This window comes from Chelon labrosus, assembly GCF_963514085.1.
Source record: "Chelon labrosus genome assembly, chromosome: 3".
Lineage (NCBI taxonomy): Eukaryota > Metazoa > Chordata > Actinopteri > Mugiliformes > Mugilidae > Chelon > Chelon labrosus.
In genome coordinates this window covers 28199510-28224045 of record NC_140339.1, presented here as the reverse complement: position 1 = coordinate 28224045, position 24536 = coordinate 28199510, and the positions used below count along the sequence as shown (strand labels likewise).

General features: G+C 41.8%; 1 protein-coding gene across 1 annotated transcript in view; it reads left to right on the top strand.

Annotated features, from left to right (window-relative positions):
* Positions 1–2274: 2274 nt before the first annotated feature.
* il16 (interleukin 16) overlaps positions 2275–24536 on the top strand; it is a gene marked incomplete at its 5' end in the record, with an annotated part of 33854 nt that continues 11592 nt past the window's right edge. Inside the window, 18 exons of the mRNA XM_084541924.1 lie at positions 2275–2287; positions 7042–7285; positions 7577–7853; positions 10198–10337; positions 12329–12446; positions 13875–14018; positions 14257–14362; positions 16270–16418; positions 17176–17286; positions 17858–17972; positions 18593–18666; positions 20001–20247; positions 20836–20953; positions 21441–21573; positions 21948–22035; positions 22725–22948; positions 23171–23308; positions 24255–24407. Coding sequence (XP_084398050.1) covers positions 2275–2287; positions 7042–7285; positions 7577–7853; positions 10198–10337; positions 12329–12446; positions 13875–14018; positions 14257–14362; positions 16270–16418; positions 17176–17286; positions 17858–17972; positions 18593–18666; positions 20001–20247; positions 20836–20953; positions 21441–21573; positions 21948–22035; positions 22725–22948; positions 23171–23308; positions 24255–24407 — 2592 coding nt within the window. The remainder of the gene's footprint in view (positions 2288–7041; positions 7286–7576; positions 7854–10197; positions 10338–12328; positions 12447–13874; positions 14019–14256; positions 14363–16269; positions 16419–17175; positions 17287–17857; positions 17973–18592; positions 18667–20000; positions 20248–20835; positions 20954–21440; positions 21574–21947; positions 22036–22724; positions 22949–23170; positions 23309–24254; positions 24408–24536) is intronic.

Below are 24536 nucleotides of genomic sequence, written 5' to 3'. Positions count from 1 at the left end.
GTTCTAGAATTGTCAGAATATAAGAATACTATGGCATAGTATATACTGTATATTCAAGAACTAATGAGCAGAGTGGAGGCAAGTCAGCAGTAGGCAGGGAAAGCCAGGTGATGCAGCATGTGAAAAAGCAGGGCAGTTTAGAGAGTCAGTTCAGACAAACAAACTGTGACAGAAAAAAAAAAATACAGCAGTGACAGAGATTGCTTGCAATTAAATAAAATTTTATTTACATACCAATAACAAGTCAAGTCAAGTCAAGTCAAGTTTATTTATATAGCACACTTAAACGCAATGTAATTGACCTTGACAGATGGCCTCAAGATGCTTTACAAAACCCAGCCTGAAACGCCCAGATCAAGTACTAACATGACGGTGGCAAGAAAACTCTTACCTTGAGAAGAAACCAGCTCATATGGAGGGACCCATCTGGTCAGCCAGCCAAATAAAGTGAGAACAGAGAGGAGAGGAGGAGAGGAGGAGAGGGGAGGAGAGCAGCAGGAGTAACAAGACAATAAGTACATCTGATCAAAACATACATGCTGCATCTAAACATGAAACAAACAAGAGCACAAGGTTTAGCTGATGCATGTTACATGAGGGACTGATAGTGAATAAAAAAGAATGGATAGAGCTGGAATTCAAAATATTCATTGTATAAATGTTTAGTGAGCATACGGAGTGCTTATAAAGTTAATGTAACAGGAATAACAAGAGCACATAGGCATAAAACGTTAAGTGACAATGGTAGGTTTGTTACAGGTGAGTTAGTTGGTATAAATGATTGACTATAAGAGGTAACATAGGTAGGTTGGATAATTATGAATTCATGTAGGAATGGATAACTACGAGTCAAAAAAGTAGAGCGGGTGTCTGCCAACCAAACCGCGTAAAGAATTGTCACACACTATAACAAACCCACCTGCAGTTTTATTTGGAGCTTTTAATAACTCATATATAGTTCACTTGGATATCTACTTCCTGTACACAGACACCTGTAGGTAAACTGTTCTTACAAACTCTAACTCCTCGCTGTCAAAGGAATTTACTGTATGGGTTTAACCCCAACCAACCGTAGTTACGCATCTGAGACGCTAGAGGGAGCCACAGCAAAGCACATGACACATTCTCCACGCACACAACATCTGAGTCATCAATCATGAGCATCCACAAATGTTTGCAACTGTTGCAAAATCCTGTTTATGGGCATGGAAGCTAAAGAAACTGGTTATATGGATCTATAAAGACACACTTTTTATTTTCTGAGTCACTGCAAGAGCTGTGCATGGTAAATGGAGGTCTCTTTTACTTAAAGTTTTCATGCCCTTTACAAAAAACAGTTTACACCTAATTATGATGTGAACATTGATTTTATTATTAATCATTATTATTAATATTACCTTTTGTCTTTTGTTATGATAAATATACAATTTGTTTTATCTGAAAAATATTCTTTGGAAGCCTTAAAACTCACCATAGAGGGGTTTGTGAGACAAAAAAAAAAGTTTGCGCAGCTCCTCCTGGACACCACCCTTTTTGTTAAGAATGTTGGTTTCCTCTGAGTTTGGAAATAGCCCGCATTTAATGTTCGTCCATGTCCTAAACCACATACCAAACCCTGTAAAGGCCTCACCTCCCATCACAGACTGTCTAAAGCAAACTGAGTTCAACCAAAAATGGTTCCCTGCGTCCACAGCTTCCACCAAATTCAGCCCGGTTTTGTGTGTTTGCTGCCCACCACTGAGCCAGACAGAAAACTAGGGTCTCACACACACACACACACACACACACACATGCACTCAAATGAAGAGTGTGTGTTTCTATGTAAACTAGAGTGTTCCACAGAGACTCTATTCATCCTCTGCAGCACACAGTACGTACCCTGTGGGCACACACACACACAGACACACTCACAGAACCTTGTAAAAGACTACAACCAGTGTGTGACGCAAAGTAGGTGTGAGGTCAGGCCCAGCTAACTGCGGTGTGTTTTCCTCTCTGGAGCGGGCTCACAGGAAAGGGGCAGTAATTTTGGGGAGCCATGCCTTTCTGAGACACACTGTTGTGTTCTCCAGGCAGGAGGGGAGGCAAAAGTGGGAGGAGGAGGAGGAAGACAGGGGAGGAGAAGAGGTACAGGCGCATTACCCCAGATGAATCACAGCGAGAAAGCCATGCTCTGAGTGATACGTCGGTGTCTGACCGGATGTTCTGTCTGAACATCTGCCTTTCTGTCTGGAGTGAAGCGCTTTTTGATTCCCAGTTTGCACCTTCAGTATGATGATCGACTACGGTGAGTAAGAACTTCCACTGCCAATGGATTGTTTTTAGCAATATAAGTCCAACAGGAATTATCAGAACCATGTGTCTCTGAGACTGGAATCCAAAGTCACGTGCATGCATGAGGATATATGACAGAAGAGCAAAAGAAGGAGTATCAGTCTCTCAGTATTGTGTAACTGTCAAAATTAGTTGCAGAGCAGGAAAGTTAAATGCTGCACTTGTTGTTCTGGGGGCTGGGTGTGCGGAATAACCTAATAAAGCGTGTGCGGATTCATGGACCAGTGTAGAGACAGATCTTTTTAGGAAAACAAATTACATAACATTGTCTATGTCCATTCCAAGGCAACATTTAGAGCACAGGCCAGTGAGGCCAGTTCCCTCTTCTTCTCTGCTCTCCCCACCGCCACGCAAAATCTGAGATACAACCACATGGCCATACACAGCACGCAGTTGTCATTCGACACTAATACAGCAGAGGCCAGACTAGCAGAGCCTCCCCTGAGAATGTGACATCATTTACGGAACGGGAATTAGATCAGCTGTGTCCCTTTCAGACCCAAATTTGGCACCTTGGAAAAGTGGTGGATTATTCATTTGCAGCTGAAGTTTTCCTTTCAGATGACTCTCTTGGCTGTACTCTATAGGTCCTGCTCTGTCTCACGGACTGGAAAAATCCCCAGTGAAAACTCCAAACAGCACACACGTTGTTCCGCTGCGCACCCCACCCACTTTCTCTCAATCAGGTTCTGTTAGAAGGGAGCCCCTGTGTTAGTGGCAAATAGAACACACACACACCAATACACACTGCTCAAAAAAATTAAAGGAACACTTTGAAAACACATCAGCTCTCAAAGGGAGAAACACTGATGCTGGATATTGATACTAATAATGTATTAAGAACGAGAGGATGCCACATAATGTCCTAGATGTGTTCTATTGGATTTAGAGCAGGCGAGCGAATCAATTCCTTCATCCTCCAGGAACTGCCTGCATACTCTCGCCCCATGAGGCTGGGCATTGTCGTACACCAGGAGGAAGCCAGTGTAGGGTTTGACAATGTCTCCAAGGAGTTCATCCCGATACTTAATGGCAGTCGGGGTCCCTCCATGGATATGCCTTCCCACACCGTCACCAAACCGGCCATGCTGAATGATGTTACAGGCAACATTACGCTCTCCACGGCTTCTCCAGAGTCTTTCATATCTGTCACATGTGCTCAGGGTGAGCCTACTCTCGCCTGTCAAAAACACAGGGTGCAAGTGGTGGACCTGCCAGTTCTGGTGTTCTATGGCAAATGCCAGTCGAGCTCCACGGTGCCAGGCAGTGAGCACAGGGCCCACTAGGACGTCCGTCCCTCAGGCCACCCTCATGAAGTCTGTTTCTAATTGTTCGGTCCAAGACGTTCACACCAGTGGAGGTCATTTTGCAGGGTTCTTCCAGTGCTCCTCCTGTTCCTCATTGCACAAAGAAGCAGATACCCGTCCTGCTGATGGGTTGAGGACCTTCTGTTTTGAGACTGTGCTGAGAGACACAGCAAACATTCTGGCGATGGCATGCAGTAATGTGCCATCCTGGAGGAGTTGGACTGCCTTTTTCGACCTCTGAAGGGTCCAGGCATCAACTCATGCTACCATTAGCGACAATGACCCTAGCCAAATACAAAAGTAGTAAAAAGCAGAAACGATGAGGAGGAAAAAAATATCAGTGCCTCTACCTGTAAAACCATTCCTGGTTTGGGGGTCATCTTACTGTTGCCCCTCTAGTGAACCTGGTGTTGATTTAATTTACACCAAAGCAGCTGAAACTGATTAACAACCCCTTCTGCTACTTAACTGACTACATCGGTATCCCAGAGTTTAACTGACTTGATGCTATACTTAATTTTTTAAGTAATGATAGACAAAGGCATAACATTATGACCACCTTCCTTCCTAATATTGTGTAGGCGTCCCTTGTGCCTCCACAACAGCTGTGACTCAGAGAATGGACATGGTCCTTCTGAGGGTGTCCTGTGGTGTCTGGCAACAGAATGTTGTTAGTGGGGGCCTTTGTTTTGTTCATTTTTTTTTTTAACCAGTTTTTGTGTGTGTGTCAGGCTGCATCCCGCTGCCATCAAGGAGTGTCATTGCTATGGGGTGGGGGTGTCTGGTCTGGTCTAGGTGGGTGCTACATGCCAGTAACATCCACATGAATGACAAGCCCCAAGGATTCCCAGCAGAACATTAAATTGTCCCAAGATAGTCTGTGTTATTCACTTCTCCTGTCCGGTCATAATGTTGTGGCTGATGATAGATGATACTGATTTCCATCCTACTACTGTAAGAGTACTCCCTCCACTCGCATGCTCCCAGCTGCAGAATATAGAAGCCAGCGAAGAGAGCATAATAGAGAGAGGGAGAGATGGAGTATGTGGTGCACACAGACCTCTAGCAGAGAGATCTGTGTCTGTGCTTCCTGTCTATCTGGGCTACAGAACAGCAGACTAATGCTCAATAATTGCTAACACACTTCCAGGGTCAGAGCCACTGATACACCAGAAACTAAAGCTTTTGCTTCTATATCCGTTCAGCGGAGCCTGGTAGTAATTATCAGACATTTATTTATTTAGCATTCCATTATCACATACTTAATTTATGTTGCATACTGTTACGATACAATCTACGTGTGCATGCAATTAATAAAACTCATCATTTTAGTGTTTTGGTGAGACTCCAGCTCCCTACATGTCTCAAACAGCATATTTGGTTTGTGGAGCTCTGTTATATTCCACCTGCACGCTGTAGTATTCACAGCACAGAGAGGCATTTGTCAGCATATGGGCCTCCAGCCACATCAGCCAGCTGCACGGAGCACTTCGATATTTACAACTCCTTCGCCAAGCTCAAACCAAAGATACAGAGTCATAGCTTAAAGAGTTCTCTACAGAGTGCTTTCCACTATTAACTTCATGAGATTTTAACGTGAAACGCCTGTACTGGAAACTTCTAGACCACGGATTGTCAAACTTTTTTGTATAGTGGATGGGGTTGACTGGAATAATTGTAAGGTTTATTCAGCATAATTACACGATGGGATAACACACACATTAGGCTTTTATCTTCCCTTTAAAAAATCTCTACTTTTTTCATGATTAGCTTCCTACTTGTTGTAGTAACTTGAACGCACCACTTGAGGTCTGCATTGACCTCAAGCAGAGACCTGAGCTGGGCCTTTAACGTCCTGTACAGCGGTGGTAAGATTTAAAAGTGACTGATGGTATGCCACTTTAATTGTTACATTTGTAGGGTGCGAGTGCTGTAATGCAGTTATATTTTGATGCTTATGACACTGTTGCTCTTGTTCCACTACCATATGCCACTCGTTCTCAAGGGCTTCTGTCAGTTCTTTGCTGGCATAGTTCACTGCTGTCTCTGCTGTGTTCCACTGACCGCTGCTTTTATAATGACTACTTAGAGCTTTATATCATGCCCTCTGGAATATATATGGCTGCCATGCTTCATGTGTCCTGTGGTGTCTGGCAACAGAATGTTGTTAGTGGGGGCCCTTGGGTCGTATGGGTTGAGGGGAGGGGCCTCTGTGGATCATCCCACAGATACTTGATCAGTTTGGGATCTAGTGAATTTGGAGGCCAGGTCAACACCTTGTGCTGTTCTTCATGTTTTTTGAGTTGTTCCTAAAGCGTTTTTGTGTGTGTGTCTGTGTCAGGCTGTATCCTGCTGGGGATGGCTGCTGCCATCAAGGAGTGTCATTGCTATGGGGTGGGGGTGTCTGGTCTGGTCTAGGTGGGTGGTACATGTCTAAGTAACATCCACATGAATGCCAGGTCCAAAAGTTTCCCAGCAGAACACTGGATTGTCACAAGATGGTCAATGTTATTTACTTCTGTCAGTGATTTTAATGTTTGGCCTGAGCGGTTTAGTTTGTCATGTGAAAAAGAAATGGGTATGGAAGTTTAAAAAGTGTTATCTTTTTTGACATTTAGACAAGAAAGCATAGTCTGCATGTACTTCAACAACAATACAAGGAATGTTGACCCTGCTGAATAAAATGTCAATAGATGGAAAATTCTTGTTTGGGCACTGTGATGGACTGGCGACCTGTCCAGGGTGTACCCAATGTCATCTCACCCAATGACAGCTGGGATAGGCTCCAGCCCCCCCCACGGCCCTTCACGGGACAAGTGGTTGCAGAAGATGCATGAATAAATGAATGAACATCACAACAGAGGCCAGTCAGGCTCTGAGAGGGAGCTAGGAGAGGAAGTGGCAAAATAATGACGTCAGACCAAAGGCCTTCTGGGTTTCGGTTAAAGAGCCTCTGCACATTGTTTACTAAGTGTTCAAGGCGTGTGAGAGGCCATCTACACTAGCATGTATAATGTATTTGAGGGTCATCCTGTAGTGCTCTCTGGAGTGTGAAGTGTGTGTAGACCATCATTCACTCCAGCCCATTAATGGGACCAGTAGGCCATGGCTAACATCATTATCTGTTCCCACACAGTACAGATGTACACGGGAAAAACAGATACTGGACTAAGCCCGATCTGTGCTACTCTGAGTTGTCGTTTTTGTGTTTCTCTCAACAACAGTCTGATTAGGCTGCTGTCATGAGGACAACCGAGGAGAACTTTCCTTTTTTTCAAAGCCGGCAAAGAAAAGCGCTTTTATTTCTGTGAGCCTCCACAATTGCCTCAGCAGTTTCTCAGAACACTTACACATGGATGCAGTCTGACTGTCCTAACTGAATTTTCTAATTGCCCTCCAGAGCGTCCCACTCCATTAGGCTTCAGGCTGGAGGGGAGGAGTGTGTTGGTTCCTGAGCACCCGGAACACACACATACACACTCACTGACAGCCATGCCTCAGAGATACTCCCACCAGAGGAGGAAAGCTTGCACGGCGGCTGCTAGGAGGATGGAGAGGAGAAGCAGGGACCAGGGGAAAAGCAGCAACAACAACCCAACCAGCAGCTACAACCACCGCTCCAAGAAGCTGGCCATGCTCTCCAGGTATGTATGGAGTGTCGCTCAGAGGCTTAGAGGTGGAGCTATGCAGGAAGCGTGCAACATTTAAAAGTTTGGTTACTTACCTTTACACAGCAGAGGCCAGAAAAGAATATAAGTATTATGACAGCCAGATATACTGTAAGGAAGTTTGAGTACTTTTTTATGTCACTTGTGCCATGCATGTTCTTCCACATCCATATGGCTTTTATGTTTGCACTACTCCAGTCTCACTATGCTGCTATTCTAGTCATTTAATCACTGGAATTCACTTTCTGACTGTCACTGACCGTCCAGGTCCCTGATCCTGTGTCACTCTAAGACTAACGATGACTGTCCAGAGGAGAAACATGCACGCGAAGTCTCAGATGAGTGCAGGACATGGGGTTCAAGCTGGACGTCAAACGGGGTTTCTGGGGATCACACAGGGTGCAAGGATGCACAAAACGGACAATGGAGGACGACCCAGCAATCACCCACGGAGAAAAGAGGCGACACCGAGGCAGCAAACCAGCATCAAACAACCGCACTCAGGGAAAACAAAAGGAGCTTAAGGAGGTCCTTCAGCATCAAGGTACAACTGCGGTTTGTTCTATAAAATATTGTGATTGTGAAACAGGAATGTCATAATTACGAGGATTCAAATACTGCAACTTTAATTCTAAATTTAGTAAGTAGGAGGAATGACACATCATCCAAGAATTCATGTCTTCAAGATATGCTTGAGGTCTGACCAAGTGATTTGTTTAATCCGGCATTGCAGATAAATATAGCAACAGTGCTTCATGCAGTGTTTCCTAATAATATTGCTATTTAGTACTGTGTCACAAGGTGTTTGCGTTCAGCGTTGTGTCACAGCCTTTGGCCATAGTGAGCTTCCTGACCTTGAGGTTTATACGCGGATGAATTCCAATATTCATTTCACACTGACAGCAACATGTTCAACACGTGTTTCAACACACATGCCTCAGCCTCCCGGTAAAGAGCGATTCGTTCTAGCCTGGTGACTGATGGAAACAATCAGACAATCTTACAAGTTCTTCTAGACAGTTGATTTAGCCCAAAACCCAAAACGCCTATTTTCATGCAGAAATTAGTGTTTTTTTTTTCTTCTTCTCGTTTGCTGCGGAGAATGTTTCTCGTCTAAATGAAATGATAATCACATGCCCGGTGCTGGTGTGTTGGTAGATTGGCCAGCTTGAATGTCAGCCATTCAGACAAAGACAGGGTTTGTTGTGATGTTCCGTTTCTACAGCTCAACCTCACAGCACATTCCACTAATGTTGAGTACGGTTCGACTGACAGTCACTCGTCACTCACCGTACATAAATGAGTGACTGATACTGTTTAAAAACTGCTATTGGCTGTACACACAGGTTAAACTGACACTAGTTTTTGATAATGGTCAATACTAACCTTATAATAATATTTAGATCTGGGCTAATGTGCATCACTGGTTATGCTTCAATAGCTGCTGTTTTAAGCAAATGTCTAAACTTTTGTTAAATTAAGATGTACTGAGCCTGCAAACTTGTTCAGGCAGTACACTCCTTGTTGCAGTGGCGCGAGCATGTCATGTGAATACATTACATGCAATGCTCATCCTGCAGTGCATACTGCTGTATGACTGAGTGAACATTGTTTTATTTACTTTTTCTCTTTGAAGGAAGGGAAATGACCTTATTCATTTAGTAACACGTTATTCATACCATTGAAGCATTAAATCGAATTATATGTCCGCATCTTGTGCTCTAACATAATTTAGGCTGACCATAAGTGTATTATGTTAGCATTGGTGCTGTGTGCTAATGTATGTGGAGCAAGTGATGTTCACCTGGTCACTGTCTCAGTTAGGCACGTTACTAAGACCACAAAACCCAAAGTACAGCTGAGACTGATAGGAATGTTATGTATTTATTCATTTATGTATGTATTTTTAATTGACCTGATTATAGTGCTGAACAAAAAGGAAATTGGATACAGTCTCCCTTATGAGGGGAACACTAATGTGAGGAATAAATATATCTGACAATGCATTGTCAGATATATTTATCCCTCACATTAGTGTTGCATACTGCAGTTGTTAAGATATTTCTGCCTGGACCGAAGTGATGGGTCAACACTGACATCCCTTCAGCTATGCAGCTCATGTATCATTGTCAAGTAACATGATGCACTAAATCTGAAGTTACTGAGAAAAGCTGCTATTTCTATTGCAATAATATCTATTATACCAGTCGTAGTGAGGACTTTACAGCTGACTATACCATTTTATGGACTCAAGCCCAGGCTACTAAACAACCCTGGCCAAAACTGAGCTCAAGAGTAATTTAATGGAGCAGGGGCTTTCCTCTGGGGCTAATTCATGCCACATTTAACATCAATCACTTTTAATTGCCTACCAGACAGCTACAATGTCGCACCTATACCCTCCCGGCTTTTGAATCCAGACTAAATCCTTCACAGTCAAAGGAGAGATTTATGAATGGACGTTGTGAATAGAGCGACATATGCCACGTTGTCTCAAAGTACTGTTCATGGTTATTAAATACTGGATTATTTTATTTCACATGATAACATGCTGCCTTCGTGGTGATGCCTTTGTATTTGACATAAATAAATTCCCATAAGCCTCATTTGAAGACACAGCCATTCTATTATTATATCATATAACCTGGTCACATGATGTTGTTTTAAGAGCCATTGAGGGGTACATGACTTTTCATCATGGGCTTATCCTCCCAAATCTATGCCCTGGTTCATGCACCTATAAAAACATACAGTTGTTTTCTTATTCCTTGGTCTGGTCATGCTCACCCAGTTTGTTTAATGCTCATAAAGTATGCTTTCTTCAGCATTGTACAGAGGTCCACTTATGCTTGTTCTCGGCATGTATGTATTTGTCTGGTTGTGTACAGGAGAGTAGTATCTGGAGGATGTGTGTAGCCACAGGGCCCACTGAGGAGGTGCGTGGTCCACAAATGGCTGATAACAGCGTGCAGACAGAGGACAAAGACACTAATGTGGAGCCGGGGAGGAATGGAGGGGCTCTGCACAGGTAATAAAAGACACTCTTTATGTCCTTTGCTTTATTTAATGTGATGTCCTTGAAAGAGTAAAAGGTGATAGCTTGAATGTGTTAGACACACACAAAGACACTCATCTTTGCTAAATGAGCAAAAGAAAAGCATGCTGTCATCACTCATCGCTAATAAAGAAAGGACTGATTCACTCTTTGAAGGTGAATGAAGTGCTGGTGGACCTGTACAGGCAACCAGGAAGTGAAGCTTAATTCATTATCAGTTGTAGCTGTCGCAGCTTTGTAGTTGATGTAGGCTTCTCACTCATGAAAGAAAACATCACTGTTGGTGAAAAAGTAAGTATATCGCTACCCGTGATCACACCTTCAAATCAGACAAGGTGCCAAAATAATATGAACACCCTTCAGGGATGACAGGTGGAAACTGACTGAGTGGTGTCATCATGTCAAGATCTAAAGGGCTACCTAAGACCTTCAGATTTTATTTGAAATATATTAAAATCTGTAAGGAAAAATGAAAGGAATCATTTATCTGTGAGGCGTGGATTTCAGATGATTTCCCATTTTAGTCACTCCAGAAAATTCACCTCAGGAAAAGGCTGTTAGGGTTGAAGAATCCCAAAATGTCATTATAGGATCTGCAGCTACCTCTCGCAACTGTTGGTGCCAAAGTGGAGGTGTCTAAAATGCCTTTGCCCTGGCTCTGGATTGTTGATGTAGGAATAGACAGCCATTGACACTGGTGACTCTGAGGACTCTCAACTGAGCTTGAGAATTCGGTGTTGAAGATTCTTTTATCTGGCTTATGTTATATATACAATTTAAATATGGTGCACCACCAGTGTTGTCTGTATTGATGATTAGTTTTGTAAGTGACTTCCTGCCAGAGTATAATGTTGGCTGTACACTTTAACGGTTTAGTTTCTTTCCCCTAGCTTTGCCCTTTGCTTTGATCATTTTTATAGAGCAGTGATAATAGTGTAGAAGAAGTCTGTTCAGGCAGCTCATTAACAGTAATTGACACAGAAGCCTACACATTAGTTTCACACCAAACAGTAACAGTTCTTTGAAAGACTGAGACGACGTTTATTGGACTTTTTTTGTGAAAGGATATATGAATTGAGCCTTTTTGCTGTTCTCTAAAAGTTAGTGAACGTCCAACTTAGCCAGATAATCAATTGGCGTTAGTGGACATAGTGGTGTCAAAGTTGCACTGTCACACTGAATCACACTGAGTCTTTTTAAAAATCATGATGACAAAAAGGTCTTTCAAAATATTATTTGGAAGGATGTTGGCATTAGGTCACATGGAAGGAAAGATAACAAATAAAACAACAAGAACAGTGACAGATGAGCAAGACTGAGTAAGAGTCCAAATAGTCTGGACTATTATATAATAGTAATAATATTAAACATGTACACTACTTGTGGCAAATACATGCAATGTCTGTGATAATTTGACCCCCACCACAAAGCTCACCATTTTGCCCAGTTTGTTGGCACCACAAATTTCAGTGCCACCACTCCAGGACAACACAGCACAGAAGACACAGCTGTACAGCTTAGAACACATGATCTGAGCGTCCTCAACCAGATCAGCCTGCTCTGTTCTGTCTTAGGAGGCCCTCAGTGTTGTTGATGATATGCATCTTTATTGAATACACAGTTTTCTTCTGTACTCCATTTTTTGACGTCTGGCTGAATTCCTTGAGGATTACTGCCATCTGCTGTCAGTCAGTGGAATAACATACTGAATGTGTGGTAGCAGTAGTGCGTGTCTTTGAGAGCAGACCCACTAATAGAAACACTGTTCCATAGTCCTGCTAGGGTCACAGTCTCCTCGGGATGCCTTTAGTCTGCTAACTCAAAAACACCTGACATCATAGCATACAGCTTTTAGTTTCAAAAGAAAAGAGACTTCTGAATGCATGCAGTATGTTTTGTTTTTTCACCACTACATTTGGGGCCTTCTTTGTTTTCAGTTGCTTCTGTGCATTTTCTCTCCGCAGACACTGCAGCATCCCGAGCCCAGACAAGCTGGCACCCTTTAACGGAGAGTTTCTGAACAGCAGCGCTTGGATGGGCGGGGAGAGAATAAAGAGCATTCACATTAAAGCCTTTACTGAGGTAACACTAACTGACACATCATATGCTCAGGCATTGTGCTTCTCTATCCCTTATTCTTTAAGAACAAACTACCATAATGTCTTTGATATATTAGTATTTATGTCTACAATCTATTGGTAGCTGGAACATTAATGGATCAATAGTTTCCATAGGTTCTGTACTTTGGCATTGACCTGCTAACGCAAGCAGCTTATTCCCACTACGGTGAATTTGTTGCATATTGATTGACATCTTTAAATTCATCATGTCATGGTCAATCCATGTGGACGTTATAAATAGTTAAATGCATGCATAGGCTTCAGTATACTAACTTCTAATATGTGTGAGCATTTGCTAGCTAGACAGAGCACCCAGACGCTGGCAATGGGATAAAAATGACAGTAACTATTTCAGTGTGGGCATGGCATTCTTATCAAGATGCAGGCACATTTCCAGCCTTCCCACACACTCTGTGGAGTGCAGTGAAAAAATGTCGGCATTCGAGGATATTTGCTTAACTTGCCAAATGTAAATTTGGTTGTAATTCTTAAATGACACTAGTCTATAAATGATAGCTACTTCAGATAGGGACAGAAAGAGAATTGAACACAACCTGACATCACTGACAGTTTGGTAAACTCTCTGGGTATTCAGAGAAAGCCACTGTAAAATCCAAAATATTAAATTTTGAGTGTATTACTTTAGGAGAAAAAGGTCACGATTTGTTTCTTAAATAAGTTACTTCTAATTTGATCATTTTCAAAGGTAACTTTTTTAAAAGAGTGTTCACTGGGTAATGATTACATCACAGATATCTGTACATTGTTCCTACTCTCTGTACTTTCTTCATGAGTTTGTCTTGATCACTGAGCAGTACAAAACACTAACTACTCCTTCACTACTCTAACAACTTACACTTTTGTGTTCCCCAAGTCAAGTAAAAGATCATACATCAGAGCAGCACACGTATGTCATTTTGGATCAGAGGTACACTGAGCTCAGCATGGTGCGTTTCAGTGCTCCTGAGAAGGCAGACTTTTCTTATTTTAGATTTTAGGATTTTAGTTGCTAGGAGATCTTTCCTGCTGGGCCTGCCAAGTCTATTTAAGTCACTTCTTGAAGGTTGTGGAAACCTGGACATCGAAACGAAGGGAAAAAATGAGAAAAAAACAGCAGTAGGAAAAAATGTTTAACATGTGACGACAAGGCTCGGCCAACTCAACACTGTGACTGTTTTATTTCTGGTAATGGCTCTCTTCAGGAATTAAACGGCTCCTTGCATGTAGTTCTAAAGACTGTCTTGTCATATTACAGAAGATCTATAGACTCAATGATTCCAGTTGCACAAATTCTGCTCTCCATTCCAGTAAACTATATTATAGTGGTCCCTATACTATAATCTAATACATTCTAATCTAATGCATTATTTATTATTGTTATGTGCTTTAGGACATTTCCACATGTGAGGACACTCACCAGTCACACAGTCTGACTGTGAGCCCACAGCATCCAGCCCTGGTTTCTCCTCCTGATCCTTCATCATTACCTGGATACACAGAGGAAGAACTAATGGCCAACAACAATCACCTCAAGGTAAACTCATCTGGGATTGTAGTCTGTGTCGATATTAATTTTAGTATACTTTTTTTTCTGTCTATTCTTACACAGCAATATAAAAAACTGCCAACTCTAGGGTCCCTGTGTGTGAAAAACAATTATCAGAATTTAAGTCATTCAGTTTTAGGTTAAAATTGTTAGTGTAAGTTTAGTTTCGAGCATGTCCTTATGGCAATCATTGTGCTTAGGGTAGTGTGTCTCTGTTTGCATGTAGTTACCCATCCCAGAGGTGAATGAGGAAAGACGCTGGGAGGTGGAGAAGACTGAGCAGATCCCGTCTGGACCGGTGGCCAACAATAGGACGCGGTCCAATTCAACAAGTGTGTATATCACCTGTCATCTCTCAAAAAAGATTAAGAAGAAGCATAAGTTGCATGGTCAATGGTGTTATCCCAGTGAATATGGGAAAGGCTGTCAAGTAAACTGTTGGGTGCCACGTGACAAAGTGAAAACTCTGGATTGCATGTCATTAGTGGAAATACAGGAAGAGGTAAAGATCAGTTTGTACCCGTATAATAAATAAATTTTCCAGTATTGGCCAATATCACTTTTTTGGGTGTAGTTATAGTAGTGTTAGTGTAGATTGTATTTAAGAGGGTATGGACATTACAGAACAACCGGCATGTTTTTGTGAATCAGGTTTGACCATCTGAAAAGATAGTTGGGACAGGGATTGAGCCATAGCAAGGCTCATAGCACCCATAATTAGTCTTTTTTTGACAGCAGACATAGGGAGGATTGTCTTAACGTAAAAGGAGGAGATCTTATAGGAATCCTTAGTTGCAGCAAGCAATAATAGGGCCAGTTTATCCTGCAATCTTTTACAAAATCAGTTGGGGACAGGGGCTTTATTATTTATTGTTTTGAATGTTTTGATTTAAAGCTCGGGTGATATTCTCAATCCAATTCTTCAGTAACAGTCTAAATCAATTACCTTGCATCAGATGTTTCTGACTTACTTCCTAACAAATCTTTTACCCAGAGAATCATGCACTAACTGAGCTGGCCGTATCACCTTGTTCACAGTATGTGGCATGCAAGTGCAAAAGTAGGCATTCTGTGTCACTTTTGGTGATGAGATAATACTTCATCACATTTGAGTAAAAAGGGAAAGGGGTCAGACGAGAGGTATTGATCTAATTTGCGGTAACCGGTTTCCATTCCATTAGTAGAAAGCTGCTGTAGTTTGGCTTTATGTGTTTTACATGAGTTTAGGGTAAGAGCTCTTGTATTTATGTAGCACTTTTCTTTCCTATTGCTCCTCAATGCACTTTACAGTCACAATAACACACCTACTCACTTGACAAACACACACACATTCACTCACCGGTGACGTGCACTGGGAGCAACTTGGGGTTCAGTGTTCAGTGCTCAGGGACACTTTGGTATGTGGTCCATGTGATCTTGTAGATACCCTTGTAGAGATTCTGAAAGCAGAGAGCAGGAAAAAGTTCATTCTCACATTGATTAGGAGCAATGAATTCATCAGTTTGAAAAAATAAATATACCTTTATTTGTTTATAGAATCTCCAAGGATCATTGCAGTCCTTTTAAAGTTGAAGTCAGAAAATGATCTTGTTATTAACAAAGAGGCCTGAGTTCTAGTGATGACAGTGTCAGGGTGATCTACTGGGTGGTTATTTACGTATCTCAACACTTATAGAATGACCTGCCTTAATATTTTCTGCATATATTTGATAATCCTCCAACTCCTCCTTTAGCACCATCACCAGGTCAAAGTCTACCGTTTCTTGGTCCCTTGACCGTGGCACCACCACTGACCTAATATTTTATGTGTCAGTGTGAGTCATTAGCACAGAACTGAGTCAACACAGTTCTAGCAGCCTTAGCATGAATTGAACATCTTAAATGAAGTGTTGAGTATTTAATAGCGGACCTTTTCTCTCTGGGTTCATTAAATTTGATGGCCATACATGGTTTTTTTCCAGGTCCTCTAGCTTCCTCCCACAGTTTAACAACATGACTCTAATGCGGCCATAGATGTGCTTCCTTTTGTGTTAACCCCTGTGGTATATTGTCAACCTGACCTGACCCCATCTCCCGGGGACCCTGTACATGATAAGCAGTAATAGATGATGGAAGGAAAATGCACTGCCTCCCAGTGATTGAAATGCTAGCTCTGTATCTTTTACTCTCTACAAATACTGAAGCAAATTAATGTCATCGCTCATCGTTACCATCTTCTGATAATACTGCTCATAATCAGGTGTTCATCCTTATTGGATCGGGGATCTGGACACCATCATCATGAAAACCCCGGAGCTGTATACCAGTCATCCCCATGGGAACGGGGGCTTATATGGAAACAGGAAGTCTCTGTCTCAGCAGCTGGAGTTTGCTCACACCACTACGCAGGTATGTGGTTCATCTGACAGTACAAGCAGAATATATTTAAGATCGCGTATGTTTACCGTACATGTTCACTGGTGGGAGTATCATGTCGCTTGGAAAGAAGGCAGAGGTAGCAGGGCTCAAATGAAGTTTAAATATGTGTATTAAACAACACAGAAATACATGTTATGTACATTATATAATATTACCAGCAACTCACTTAGGACATCAATCCAACTGCTAACCCTTTGGTTCATGGACAAACCTGTACCTACTAAGCCTCAGCCACCCCTCTAACCAAACTGTACTACTAGAGCAGCTTAAATCAAACGATCAGGTTCTGGTGGGTCTTGTGTTATTTTCTACATTCTGTCATTTCCTTTTTGTGTGTAATCTCATTAATCAGTTGCAGTACTGATGAAAGAGAACAGAAAAGACAGCAGCTGAAAGCCATCAAGGAAGATCAGTTCTTATCAGATCAGATTCTTATTGTGTTGCCTTAGGTAAAACAAGGACAAACAATGGACCCTTTAAAGTCCAATGAGGAAGCTCTTGATGGGACTATCTGCTAAAAGCACTTTCGAACAATACACTTTCTGGGTTTTCTAAAACTGCCTTCTTTTATGTTAGGCAACTGCATGATATAAATAAGGTAAAGATGAGGTAAAAAAAATGCAAATAAGAACAACAACAAAAGCTTACTACTTACTGGTATTAAAGAGAGGAATGAAACTGTGGCATAATAATCTGCCTTTTGTGTTGCATGCTGCTCCTTCTTCAGCCAGTGCACCGTCCTTCCCGCTCCGTCAGCTCTGCCCAGCTGGTCCACTCCTGCAGCAATGTGCAAGCCTTCATCATTTGTAATATTGTGCTGATGAAGGGCCATGGCAAGGTAGGAACCATACACTACCACAACGGAAGCAGCCCAAGTCTCATTAGCATCATAGTGTGATTAATTCAAAGTTATCACAAGTCTTCTACCCCTGCAGCTTTTCAGTCACCACTGTTATAACTGCTGGTCAGGAAGTCAACTACACTTCAAACTGGGCTTGACCTTTCCAACTACAAGTTTTAGATCTTTATTTCTCTCAGATTGCACTGTTATCTGCAGACAGAAGGCACTTTGATCCCTCAAGAAATTTGTATTTATATTTGTTTTGCAATGCACTTGTTGTACCGTAGTACAAAGCTGTCTATACTTTATATGTAATATAAATCATATTTGTCTGTTTGACAAAATAATAAGAACCAAAATTCCACTTGTCAGCTTTTTTCTTCATATTTCTGTGGCATTCCACTGTAATGACATCAAGTCTTTGCACTGTTTAATAACAGGTCCTGAATGCTGGAATTCTACTCTTATCTATATCAGTACCAAGCTGTTTCTTTGCCTATGATTGCATGGCTATTGCTGTTTAAATATGTCCAATAGTTACTAATAATGATTCTGCTGCCTTCCCCAGGGCCTGGGCTTCAGTATAGTGGGTGGGAGGGACAGCTTGTATGGACCAATGGGGATCTATGTCAAGACCATTTTTCCCGCAGGAGCAGCAGCTGCTGATGGAAGACTGCAGGAGGGTGAGAACATACCCTACAAACAACATGCTGTACATGAGGACAGTTGCATTTTCAGATAGATAAAAATATGGGGAAAAAGGTGATTTAGAAAGATACAACAAGAAAACTACACATTTCTGCTGTTTAATATAGAGTTCTATTTCACACTTCCCTGGAAATTTAATTTGTGAGCACATTTTCCTGAAATTCTCCTCTCACACAGCCTGTCTGTGACACAGTGCCATCCACAAGAAATAAAATATGTCTTTAAATAGTATTCCATTCCATACTTTAAGCTTTCCTTCTAAAGGCAGACATTTTTCCACTCTGTTCATGATGACCGCTGCTCTCCTTCTACTATCAGCAATGATATTAGTACAGACTGGCAAATATCCAGTCAATTGCAGTGTTATAACTGGAAGTCAGGCCATCTTGGAACAAATTGGTGCGATCCAATTTAATTACCAAAGACTGTGTTCATGCACGTCACTGCTCTATGATGCATTTAGGTCATATTCATTATGGTCCCGTACATGTTTCTAAACTAGATTACTTACCATGAACTTCTTCCGTACTAGGCAAATTGACATAGATTTGCAGACTTCAGTACTTTTAGACTTTCTGTTTCTTTGTCTGCACAGGTGATGAAATCCTGGAGCTGAATGGAGAGTCACTTCATGGCCTGACTCATGATGAAGCACTGCACAAGTTCAAAGTAAGGACAACAGCATTCAGTCAGACACAATGAATCAGACGTGATGACACAAACGTGACGCATACTCCTGAAATGTTTTTTTGGGACTTAACGTTGCTGTTTGTACAACATTATTTATGATTGTTTCCTTATTGATTTATTGATTGTTTGCAGTGAATTACATACAGGCTGAAGCACCGGATCACACTATTTTGAATAGAACTGCTTAACCCACATATGCTAATGTCCACAACAGAAATCCCACATACCAGATGAATCAGTGTCCACATACGGTATATAATGCAAAATGATCGTCTAGAAGTTACACGTCCACACAGAATAATCTGTAAGACACATAATGCTGGCAAGGAAAGTTTTTTTTAGTCTTGTATTGTTTACCATGGTTACAGAAATGCTGATGTTAAAGAAATTAGTAAAATATTGCTGCATTAGATGGCAGACTGAGACTTTTCCTATTATATAATATATATAATTATTATTTTTCAGCATAGCACTAGTTAAGTGAATTCTAAATTGGTTCTAAATTGGTTCTAAATTGGTTGTAGGTATGAGTGCGAATGGTTGTCTGTCTCGTTGTGTTAGGTAGGTTAGGTATTCTGCTAGTATCAACCTGCTAGTAAGGCTGGTAACTAAGATTTCAACCACATTGAAATGAATCAGTCGAAGCAGATGTTGTTCAGTTGATATGCAAGCTGTGACAACACTCAGCGTGTCATTAAAGGCATCTGGACTTTAAGGAATGTGAGTTATAGAATGGAAGATGAAAGTAGCCATGTCGCAAATTAAAAGCAAAAGCATGTGAGATCATATGATGTTGAAGTTCCACTTGAAGCCATGATATTTATAAGCTGGACAGAGGCCGTAGGGTATTCTATACTGCAGATGTTTAAGTACGCCATTCAGTGGACAAACTATATGCTTTTTTGTTAGAAGTGTCTTTCTATTCTGCTCTACTGTACAGCTTGTAAGCAAAGAGGTTTTGTTTTTTTGAGATTTACAGTATGTCAAGAAGAAACATACTTCTTTCGGAATGTTTTGTGGCCTCTGTCAGTGTTATTTGTACTTACATGGTGTATATGCCTAAATAAATCTGTGCCTACATACACAATGTACAGAGAGAAAGACAAACAGATACTTTGGTAGGGCCGACAGCTAATTTTTGCTCTGGAGAGTTACTCCAGGCCTGCTTCCATTTCCAACAAATGGCCAAATCCATTTACAGCTAAACCACTAACTCCAACCAAAAACACCAAACTGAGCAGCTAATATTCAGCTGTTAATTTGAAATTTCCATTTATTCATGTATGTTTGTTATTTTTAATGTCTCTGTGCAGCAAATCAAAAAGGGCCTCCTGACTCTGGTGGTGAGGACCAGCCTGCGCGTTGGAGCCGTGTGCGGTCAGGCGCAGGTCGCTCAGCTGTGCAGGTCACGCTCCCTCAGCTCCACCGCCGGCATGGCCAGGATCAGTGCTGACATGGGAGACTACAACTACCTGAACATGTGCAGTAACACAGAGAACATCCCGGGTCCGCCTGCTAAGCCCAGAGACCGCATCATGATGGAGATCATCCTGCAGAAAGGTCAGCCTTGGGACACGTACACAAGCTTTGTGTTTAAAAAATCCAATTTTAATTGTGTGTGCTGTTGCACCTATTACTGGGTGAGGTTTTTTTCATCCTCCAGAAAAGCTGAATGTTAACTTTCTTTAAGTCAAACCTGTAACATCTTTTAGTTATACCCTCCCTGTCTGTTAAACACCCACCTTTAAATTCTCCACTCTGTGTGTAATGCAGGTTTTAAGGCACATGTGTGTGAGCCAAGATGAGCCTGTTTTTACAAGGATTACAAACTCCCTACAACTAGTAAACTGGCACAGACTCTATGTGCAAAATTGCCAGAAATCACCATTAAGATCACTTCAGGCTTTGCTATTTTGGATTTATGTCCAAAATAGCAATAATAGCAATATATAGCAATATTTATAATTCATTAGTTATTCAATAAGGAAATGTTTTTCAGTAACTTCTTTAAAAATGTACTGTAGTTGTTAACCTCAGTAATATGTGCATTATTGAGGTTTAAATACTAAATGTCTCTTGAAATCCAAAGGACAGTTCTAACCATAGTATGGTAATTTGGAATATGGAATTTCATGTGTGATATGCTAGAGCTTGGTGTTGGTCTGGGTATTGGACTGTGCTGTGTTCCATCTGCTGACGGGTGCCCAGGGATCTACATTCACACCCTCTCTCCAGGATCTGTAGCACACATGGACGGTAGACTCCGGTAAGGAGACATTACTGCAGGGGTTTATACGGGAATCCAAACGGTACAAACAGCGCATAAGTACCAACTGTGATAAAATGCAACAAAGAAGGAAAATGTTATAATGTCATACATGTAATATTATGTAATAAAACTTAGAGTATAGCATGTAATAATCTATGTTATATTCAGTATTTAATCAGTAAAAACAAAAACAAAGCTAAAACAAAGGCAACTGAACTTCTCATTAAGTATTGGCTTAACATACAATATGTCATACTGTATCTCTGTGCTTCCCATTAAAATACAATAATTAACATAGCCTAGTTTCTTAGGTGCATAAACTCTTGTACCCAACCTTGGCTTTAAATTACAGAGACAAATGTAATGATTGGCTGGACAGTGTTCTATGGCTATAGAAATCCATAGGGTGTACTGTATTGGAGATGTTAGGACGCTGTTGTGAAGGATTTTTTTCTGAGTTTTTTTTCCACCCTCCTGCCTTTAGGTGTGGTGATGAGATCATGGAGATCAATGACACTGTGGTTTACAACATGGCACTGAATGACGTCTACACAGTTCTGAGCCAGTGCACGCCCGGTCCAGTCCACATCATCATCAGTCGACATCCCGACCCCAAAGTATGCAATGTCTCCACTTTATTTACTCTGAACAGTTCCAATAGGACACTCACGTTTACAGGTAGATTTAAGGGCCTACAAGGCTAAGCCTCTGCTTGCTCATGGTTAACGCTGCCTTAAGGGTTCAACTGTAGGCCTCTGTGCTGCTGGCATGGACTGCATCTGGCTTTCAACTTGGCATTCTGGCTTCTTCCCCTTTCCAAACACCAGCTGGTTGGACTGGAGACTAGTATGCCTGTGTCTAAATGTAGGCATGGGTATGTGTGTATTGGTGCTTCCCAGATACTAATGGTAGTTGCAGACCGCCTTGACCTGACAACTGTAATTTTTATACTGTAATGTTAACAGTCCCATTTCTACTCCATGTTTCATAGGTATCAGAGCAGCAGTTGAATGATGCTATCGCCAAGGCAGTGAAAAACACCAAACTGAGAAAGGAAAGGAGCCAGTGGAGCATTGATGGTAGACGTTTTATTCCATTAATTATCCATTTTCCACCAACATGTTCCTGTTTAGACTCATTATTAGGCCGCAACATCTGTTATTTTTGGCTTTTGTTGTCTTGCCAGCATTCTGGCTCACCTGCAATTAAATGTTTGTCTTCTCATAAAATTGACCTTTATTTACAAAACCTGTTCAGTTGAGTCATAATGTATCCTGTTGACACGTACTGGAGCCTGTCCCAGTTTGCATTGGGTGACTGTCAGGGCACACCCTGGCAAGTCATCACAGGGCTTAGACAGAAACAAACAACCATTCACGCTCACAGGCTATGGGCAGTGCTAAATATGGCCAGTTCAAAATAACAATTCCCCCTAATATTCATGTCTTTGGATTTTGAGGAAGTTGCAGCACCCAGAGAAAATCCACAGGCACAGGGAGAACATGTCTATACAGAAAGGACCCAGCTGGCAACAGTGCTAACTTCTGCACCACCATGCTTATCCTTTTTCCATATTCAACAGCTTGTCATGCAACATAGCAGAATTATCAGAAGCTAGCTTGTCCATGAACACATTTTTCAAACACCTCAGTTATAAAATGTGCCCCAACCCAGTTCAAGTTTAATCTTGATGGCACCTCAGTCAATCCATTATATCATTACTTCATTAAGTCTGTACTTTATTTCTTCATTCCTTTTCCTCAATCAGGACTGCGTAGACTAGAGGCATGCTCCCACAGCCGGCAGAGATGTGAACGCTGTCTGGAGAGGAGTATCAGTCAGCTGACAGTTCGACAAGCACAGAAGAGCATGACGCGCTCCTGCAGCGACAACACCAGCAGCCATCACCACAGCCGCTACCTAACAATCCACAACCATCACAACGCACACCATAACCCATCAGTCCGTGTCCACAGCCTGGACACACCCAAGGTAGACAACACGTCTGTGGTTGCATGGAGAGAGGAGTTGACTGCAATGTACAGTTCTGGGATCAGTATTTAAAGAACTAACTTCTGCTGCTGTACCTGCTACTATGATTATCTTTCATAGATATTCGGTGTATTCATCACTCTGTATGTGTTTGATGTATCTTCATGTATGATTGATAATATATTATTGTTGTGTTTTCTTGACTCTTTCTCTCTCCTGTAGTGTGTGACAGAGCCATGGTCCGACAACAGACTGTCAGTGCCTGTGTATCCTGACGAAGACTATAATGTCCCGTACAACTCCCCTGCTGCCAACCTGTCCACTCAGCAGGCCCTGAATCAGGCCCACAGGGGCAACAAGGTACCTACTTTCCTTCCCTCTGTAATCAGTGTGATAAGGCACAAAAGCTGACTTCACTGCAGAGTTTAGAGTCAGGGGAGCAGTTTGTGAATTGAGGCACAACAGAATGTGTCCATACAGCAACTAAATGTAACAATGTTAATTTATTTTCGCACGATACATGTTCCAAATGTTCGTACAAGCTTTAGGTGGTACAAAAGAGAACACACCAATCAGCTATAACAGGAGAATTAAATAACATTAACAATCTTGTGACAGTTCATTGTTCTGCTGTGAAACTTTTGGAGCTGGCATTCATGTGGATGTTACTTGTAGCACCCACCTAGACCAGACCAGGCACCCCCACCCCATAGCAATGACACTCCTTGATGGCAGCAGCCATCCCCAGCAGGATGCAGCCTGACACAGACACACACACAAAAAAGCTTTAGGAACAACTCAAAAAACATGAAGAACAGCACAGGGTGTTGACCTGGCCTCCAAATTCACTAGATCCCAAACTGATCAAGTATCTGTGGGATGATCCAAAGAGGCCCCTCCCCTCAACCCGAAGGACCCAAAGGCCCCCACTAACAACATTCTGTTACCAGACACCACAGGACACCCTCAGAAGGCCCATGTCCATTCTCTGATGAGTCACAACTGTTTTGGAGGCACAAGGGAGACCTACACTATATTAGGAAGGTGGTTATAATGTTATGCCTGATTGGTGTAAATCTTTAATTTTTTTTTGTAACTCTAAATTTTCCACCAGTCCAATGACACATGGACTTTATCATTTATTTCCTAGACTCTTGAGGTCTGACATTGTGGTCTCTGTAAACTGTAGTGATAAGATCTCTGAGGGAGACTGTTGGAATCAGTGCCTCAGGCAGGAAGCAATCACACCATGTTATTCTCACTTTTTGTACTTTCGGTATAGCCCTATGTGTGTGTGTGTGTGTAGTCCACATGCAGACTGCGGGCTGGTCCTCGTCGGCCATGCTGGCCTCAGGATGTGAACAGCGAGGAGGGTTATAATGGTGACTCCAGTGGCTCCAGCAGAGGATCTCCAGTTCGAGAAGAAGGACTGGAGGCCTCGTCACAAACCAGCTGCCAGGTACCCACGCTCTAAGTGTTGAACAATGGGTTACAAATAAAGTCGCTGTAGCTTCAAATCTGTTAAAGAATTTTGACACATTAGATTAGTTTTTCCTCAGTTGACAAGCACCAGTATTCTAAAGTCCTA